Source organism: Loa loa (assembly GCF_000183805.2).
Source record: "Loa loa unplaced genomic scaffold supercont3.241, whole genome shotgun sequence".
Taxonomy (NCBI): domain Eukaryota; kingdom Metazoa; phylum Nematoda; class Chromadorea; order Rhabditida; family Onchocercidae; genus Loa; species Loa loa.
Window position 1 is genome coordinate 35,865 of NW_018108421.1, and position 7,712 is coordinate 43,576.

Genomic DNA, 7,712 nt, shown 5'->3' on the forward strand with positions numbered 1-7,712 from the left:
TTAAATGCTGTTTATTGTACAAATTCATATAGAATTTATATATATCTTATATACTTACTCATATAGAATTAGATTAAATGCTGTTTATTGTACAAATTCATATAGAATTTATATATATTTTACTTATATACTTACATACTGTTCACATGAACTCTTACCATTTCTAGGCCTACAAATGAATATTCAGGACCCGTACCCCAAATACCTAACGATATACATCGTGTACAATTTTATCGCATTAATTAATGTATATAGTGCGAAATTTCATTTCAGGAGAGTAAATCAGCTATTGTTAATTAGTGGAGTTTGAAAAAAACAAAGAAATAATTGGTGGGATAATTAATTAATGATGGAAAATAATTAATTGCCAAATTATTAAAGACTTCCCTTATAAAATATGCAAATGATTAATGATGTTTTGTTAATTAATTTTGATAAGTAATAAATCTGTGAAGAATGAGGATTCAAAGTAAATTAGTATGATTTCTTTTTCCCTCACCAACATATCAGCTCATTAAATTTACATAATCAGAAAATTTTATTTCAGGAATTGCTTACAATAATGGATTACAATTATACGGTAAAGAAATATTTGGCCGATTTAAATAGTGAATATTCCACCGAAGAATTGAACAGGTTGAGATTTCAACTTACATATCGTTTATAATATTAGCTAATAATTTGATTCATCCATTATTTGTCTTTTCATCAAATAAAAGCTATGTATCTTTAATCTTTTTTCATTTCATTACAATTTGAGATGCAAATTTTGAGTTTGTTCGAAAATGAACTCTTTCATTAAGAAGGATTAAATTCTTTGCTTCATTTGAATTTCAAGTTTAACAGTTTTAACTTACCGCAGAATGTAAATCTGTTTACTTTTTACTTTTTATGTATAGGAAAGAGATAATTTCGTCTGAGACTTTGATCAATTTTTGTTTTAAACTTTTTAACAAATTTTTATAACACTAATTGTTTACGTTATAGCTATTCGGCCGGGACAAGTGGTCCATCTTATACTAGCGAACGTAGCACAGAAAATAGTGAACGATTAATTCCAACAAGGCAACAACTTAAGCTTACTTCACAGGTTTTACTTCATTCAGTTATTCATAATTAAAATTAGGTAAGTATTTTCTTTGGATGACTTCATCCTTTCATTTTGTAATCTGATGAATTTTGAATTTCGAACTTATGATTTAAAGATTTCAGATTTTTATGAAACGAAATTAAATAAAAAGGATAAACTCTGTTAAGTTAAAGCATCTCTACAAGATGAATAAGCATTAGAATTTATATCAGAAATGGATCACTAAATAAGTATAGTAGGATGGTCGAGTTATAGGAAACAAAAGATATATTTTAACCGTTTAATTTTGAAATTTAATGTTTAAGATAAGTTAAAAGTATCGCATTTATTCTATATTTAATAGATATAATAAGACTTTTCCAATATACGCAGAATACTCTTTGTATTAGTCAGCCGAGGAATTAATGAAAAAAAAGAATTGCTAGGGTTCGAATTTTAGCAATCAAATAAGTTGTTTCAAAATTTTAATTGTTGGACTTTTCTTCAAATTCTGTTTTTTCGGGACTTTCTGATTGACAGGAAAAAAATATAGATATGGCGTCATTGTTGCTATTAATAATTTAAATTTGTGTGAATTTAAATGAAGAGAAGTTGTAAATGGAGTATTTTTCTGATGTGTATGTTTATTTTAACAAAAAAAGAGTATTTACTTCTTGTTCTTTTAATGGCAATACTTTCTTGCATATTACAAAATTTTTTTCATTGTTAACTGAAATTTGCCTAAAATAGCGATTATAATAAACTTAAATTTATTAATTATTCCCCAGACTAATTGCCAAAATTATTAATTATTGTAGTTCTTAACTTTTGTCAATAGAAAATTTTCAAGTAAAGATTATCAATAAATTATTAAAATTACTTAATATTTCTGCTTATACTGTAAATCGTTATACCACAAACTTTTTGGAATATTAGTTGAGATTTTAGGAGTATTCCTAAACTCAACAATTTCATTATTTCTAACTGATATGGGAACATTTTAGCAAATATTTCAGTTTTGGCAAATTTTAGAATGGGTAAAAAAAAATCATTATTGTACTATCTCTAATCATTTAAGTAAACACTTCGGCAAATTAATTTCACTAAATTCAGAAGTGCAATAAAAAATGTGTGCTGTATGTTTTGTTGATATTAAATTTATTTTCATACAAATAATATTTTTCATTTATAGGTAGCACATAATCCTTTGCAATTTGTCACCGCACAGTCAGGCGCAACTGCTTTATGTGAACAAGCTAAACAGCAACTTATCATATCCGATCAACAAAAAAGGATACGTGATGAAGTTCGCAAAAATATGGTACAGCAAATTAATATTTGAGTTTTTCATTTAGTGCTTTGAACTTGTAATCGAAATTTTGTCAAAGTACATTTGGATTTTAAAGCATTTAATTTTCAATTTTGTCATTACTTTTTTATTTTTCAACAAAATCTGCGATTGCAAAATTTGTTTTGCATTTTAATGGAAAGAATTTGGAAAAATTAGATGTTGCAAAATCAATTCGAATTGTATTCATCTCAAATTAATTTCCGATAATTTCAGTGTAAGGATGATGAAGATGAGGCAGGATGGCAATCAAACCTGGATTCATGGTTGTCAAAACGAAAATCAGCTATATTAAGATGGAAAGATGATAATATTTCCAATAGGTTTCTACTTTTAATTTTCTTGAAATAGCAGAATTAAAGTGTTGAAGAAAAAAAATCTTTTCTAATAGCAGTGGGATAAGTGTTGTTATTATTGTCGGTAGATTGTCTGAGATATAAAAGAGGTAGATAATAAGCGTAGATGCAGTTAAGTATTCTTCTTTTAGTCTATTTGTATCTTTAGCATTCAAAAAAAAAAAAAAATCGCTTGAAAATAGTGACTTGTATATAGGTGTGTCTTCTATTTTAGCTGATCAATTAATTGCAAAAATTATACAAAGTGCTAGCCAAAAGTGGTTGAGTTAAAGTAAATTTGTTTTGCTTTTCATCTGAAATTTAATTTTTCATTACCAAAATTAAAATAATCACTATTGTGTGAAGTTTGTCATGCATAACTTTTGACTTTATATTAATTTAACAGTTACAAATTACTGACTGAATAATTTAATAAGGTATTATTGAAAAACTTTAGAAATAAAGAACGGGAAGATATTGCTCAAAGTAAAAGAGTTCAACAACAACAGCATGAACAACAACAGTCAAAAAGCGATAACATCACTGAGTCAAGAAAGGTTAACAAGTTTTAAAAAAAGAAAAAAGAGAAGGAAATTTCTTAAAAATGATATAAATGTTGGAATTTTTTTTTTTCAGTTCAAATCATTCCTACTTTTTAAATCAATATACATTTATTTGTTATATTTTATTATCTTTCCCGCTTTTCCTTCCTCGTCCTCTCTTCTTCCTCATTAACTTTTCCTCCAATGATACATGCATTTAATATGAATACATCCCTACACATGAATTAAGAGTTCCTATTGTCATATCGATACACATATATACACATACACATGTATGTAACAATGCAGCAGACATATCTGCTTACTTTTCCGTTTTTTTTTGAACTTTTAATTTTACCTTCATAAATTGTTGTTGTGGTGTGTACGCACATAACACACACGCACACACACACACACACACACACACACACATACACACATACACATGCAGAGATATAAATTGTGTTAAAGTGTTTTTGACATTTAATTTCTCTTTTTTTATCTTTAACTTTATGTTTAAACAGTTGAGCTATATCATAAATTATTATATTTTGTTCTCTTTTTTTCGAAAGTTTTCCGTTTTTTCTTCCGTTCTAATTACAGTTTTCAACACTTTTCATGTATTATTTCCTTTTTCTTACTTTCTTCTGATCTCTATGCTAAACTGTATCACTAGTTTCTTGTTCCTGAAAACAAAATTATTTTAAGCCAAAAAAAATATTTCCATCCAAGAATGAATACAAATATAATGCAGAAATGAGATGGAAAGGATAAAAACAAAAAGCTTTTTACTCCATTATCTCATATCACTAAATGATCCATTATTGATAAGATTAATAGTTACAATGATATGTATTGATTTGTTTTTTTCTTAAATATCACAACTTATCACTTAGGAACATTTCAAAGGTTTCTATATTTACTCTTACCAAACAAATATCGCAAAATGTCCCATATGTGAAATCACTTGTAAGATTATCTGACATTTTTTGTATGCATACCAAATTATTCAAGAATTGATAAATTTATCAAATTTACGGTTTACTAGTTTACACGAATTGTTGTTCGTGTCATAGACGACATATTTCACACTCCTATCATAACAGTTAACATATTTTATGACTGTTGTAGATGACATACTTCGGGAGGAATCTTGGATTGTATATGGTGGAGTGTGTGATTGACTAGTCTCATTAATCCCATAAAGAAAAATTCTTCGAGTTTATATTCTTCAGTTTTAAATACTAAATTTCTAACACGAAAATTAGTGTCTTATCGGAATGATTCTGCATGTTTAAGTTCCGACAAATTTAATAAACCATATTAAATCGTTTGTATAATTTGAAAAAAAAAAAACAGGAATGTAAATATACAGGATATGCAAGGCTGTGATAAAATTTTAGATAAGGAAGCGTTTCTGTAGAAATGAGTCGGAATAAATTTGTTATTTTCACACTGCTACCGTACATTCCAGTAAATTCTTTTTCCCTTTTCTTATCATTGAATTTTCCACTTTATTTTCTATTTTCTTTTATCTATATGCATTCCATATGTTATAATAAAGTTATGCAAAGAAGCTATTTATCACTTTTATACTTTGTCGTTTCACTAATTAACATTATGATAAATGATAAGAAAATTAAATAAATGTTAAAAAAAGAGATGGAAATTTTATTTTAAATGAACAAATGCTTTGAAAGTACGTGGAATAATCAATTTTTATGTTTGCCGTGATTTTCTAATATTTGAAAGAGTAATTGACGAAATCTCGAGAGCATAATTCTCGAGTAGATTCCAATGATTCAAGAAAGTTGCAGGGATGTATTAGGGGAAGGGGAAGGAGTGATACTACTGCTACTGTCCTAATTTCGTCTTAATGCACTAATGACAAAACAGAATCATCACAACTACCATCAACATGCACACACATACACGTACACACACGCACGTGCACACACACACACGCATACACATACATGCACACATACAGACACACACACACACCCATATACATAGACATTAAATGACAACAACATTCGTCGTCAGTAAAGCCCATCCGTAGACATTTCTGTTTCGGTATTGGTATGATTTGTCAGGTGTAAATACTTTTATTACTATTATAACAGATTAATTTCTTAACAAATATTTGCAATTTATGCCTAAAATTTGCTGAATTAAATAATTGATTTTTCATACTTTGTATTTATTTTTATGAAAAGTTCGACATCCTTTTCCATCATAAAATTTTGTTTTCCCCATGGTATTTACCCCTTTTCTGGGTTAAAGTTCATCAAATGACACCATTTTACCTCATGCACTCCACTACAACTTCTGCGATTCATTATTCAATGAAATACAGCAATTAATGTTTCCATTAATTAATTTTTCGCTTTTCATCGAACACTTTCATTTTTGCTTAGATGACATTATTTTTTTTTATCCTTGTTTTCACTCAGAAATTTTAATTTTTATTTTAGAATTTATTCAGGAACAATTTAGCTTTTATAAAAGCCCGATTCAATTGATTAGTTTAATTAGTGACATCAAGAAGGCGAGCGGATTTTCATTTTGAATTTCGTTGGCAATATTAACAAATTTGTTGTTATCCTGAAATACTTTAATCTTCTTGATGATTCTTATTTATAGTTGTCATCTGTTTCCGCAATAATTATCATCATAAATGAAAACACGGAAAGTCTTTTAAAATTTGGCAAAATGTCATTTGACCTTTGACATTGGAGTATTAAAATTCGCCATCGACAGTTCAGTATGTTAGAACGAAAAAAAAACATACAGTGCTATTATTATTCAAAGGAAGACGATGAAAGAAAGAAATGACCTCTATGTGACACACAACATTGACGAATGTTAGGGGACTGATAGCGATCTTTTTTCCGCATTTCTTAACCATTGGAAAGTTTTGAAATCACTGGTCCTAATTGATTGTGTTCCAAATTTTTAAATTCATTTGCAAATGAATCAAAATGACACTGTGGCAGTTCCACTTTTAACGAAAATTTTACCATTATTGGACAAAAATTGTTTGTCTTAGTAGAATTATTTTATTTTTATTTTCTGTTTTTATTTTATTTTTCATTTTTTATTTTATATTTTTCTAATTTCAAGAAATTTTAAGTTAGCACCTATCATTAATTAAATTTATAATTCGATTTGTGAACATATACCTGTGAATGAATAATTTTGATGATTTAATGAATAAATAATTCAATCTTCGCTAACCTTCCTCCTCTAATCATGTTTTTTAAGAATAAAAAGAAAGAAAAAACAAAAGGTTAAAAGGTCAATTTGTTGATTTGATTAACATTAGAATCAAGAAAATGACAAATACAAAGAAATTATGTAAAATAGAATTTTATAGTTTATATAAAATAAATGATAACTAATCTTTTAAAAGTCATAATGTTTTATTATGACATTGGAGCAAAAGTCTTACCAGATTAGTGCCACTTTTGATTAAAACGAATTTAATTCATTAATTTCTAAAATATTACGTTACCTGTGCAACTACCTGTGCAGGCTGGTCAGCTCAGTTAGTAGAGCATAACACTCTAAATCTGGCCGTCGCGGATTCGAACTCCCGCATCCGGCTATTCAGGGATATCTTTTTCCGTGGATACCTTTGTTATTGATTGTTGCATATTTTAATCTCTTAAGACTTTTCATAAAATTTGATTGAGTAGTTTTATGCAAAGGTACAAATTTTTTTTTCTTTTTTTGTAGTTCAAATTAATCGGATGCTATTAAGGAATGATTACGAAATAATGCGAACAAATCTAATTATTGAGTAAATTTATGTGAAGAAGTAATGAGGAATCGGTAGAAAGGAGGGTTGATTTAAAGTGTTAATTAAAGCAATTTATTTGTAAAATTAATTCAGACAAATGTATGAAAATTTTGCGCTGAATGATAAATAATAATTATCATTGTAAGAACTGAGCAAGTTTCTTTTTTTTTTCATTTAATCTATTGATAAAATAAATAGTCAAATTTTATCACGACTATGGATATTTATTCTTTTCCACTATATATACTTTATCGATTTTACCAAGTGTAATATGGTAGTTCATTGAGGTTTTTTGCGGAGAAGTTGGAATATCCAGCAGTTGAGGGTAAGGCGAGAAACTCAAAAAGAATATTTGGCGAGTTAAATTGTGAGTTGCAAGTGGTTGCATAGAATAGATGGGAATCATTTGGGATCAGCGAATTTAATCATTTTATTTTATCAAAAATAAGTTTGATTGATCTAAGTATTAAATCCAAAAATAACCCATTAAACTTTCAAAAAATAGTAATAACTTGGGAAAAAATTGCTGGGATACAATTTGAAATAGTTCAATTTTTCAGGTTTCAATTACTATGTTAGGATTCATAAAATTAGTTAAACATTATATTTAGAA

The 7,712-nt window shown here is 27.6% G+C and overlaps 1 protein-coding gene across 1 annotated transcript; it reads left to right on the forward strand.

Annotated features, from left to right (window-relative positions):
- Positions 1-2,261: 2,261 nt before the first annotated feature.
- On the forward strand, positions 2,262-3,324 carry LOAG_10881 (hypothetical protein; the record flags this gene model as incomplete). Its single annotated transcript, XM_003146403.1, has 3 exons — positions 2,262-2,390; positions 2,634-2,740; positions 3,210-3,324. Coding segments are annotated over 3 exons (351 nt in total), but the record flags the coding sequence as incomplete, so codon positions are not given.
- Between the last annotated feature and the right edge of the window lie 4,388 nt (positions 3,325-7,712).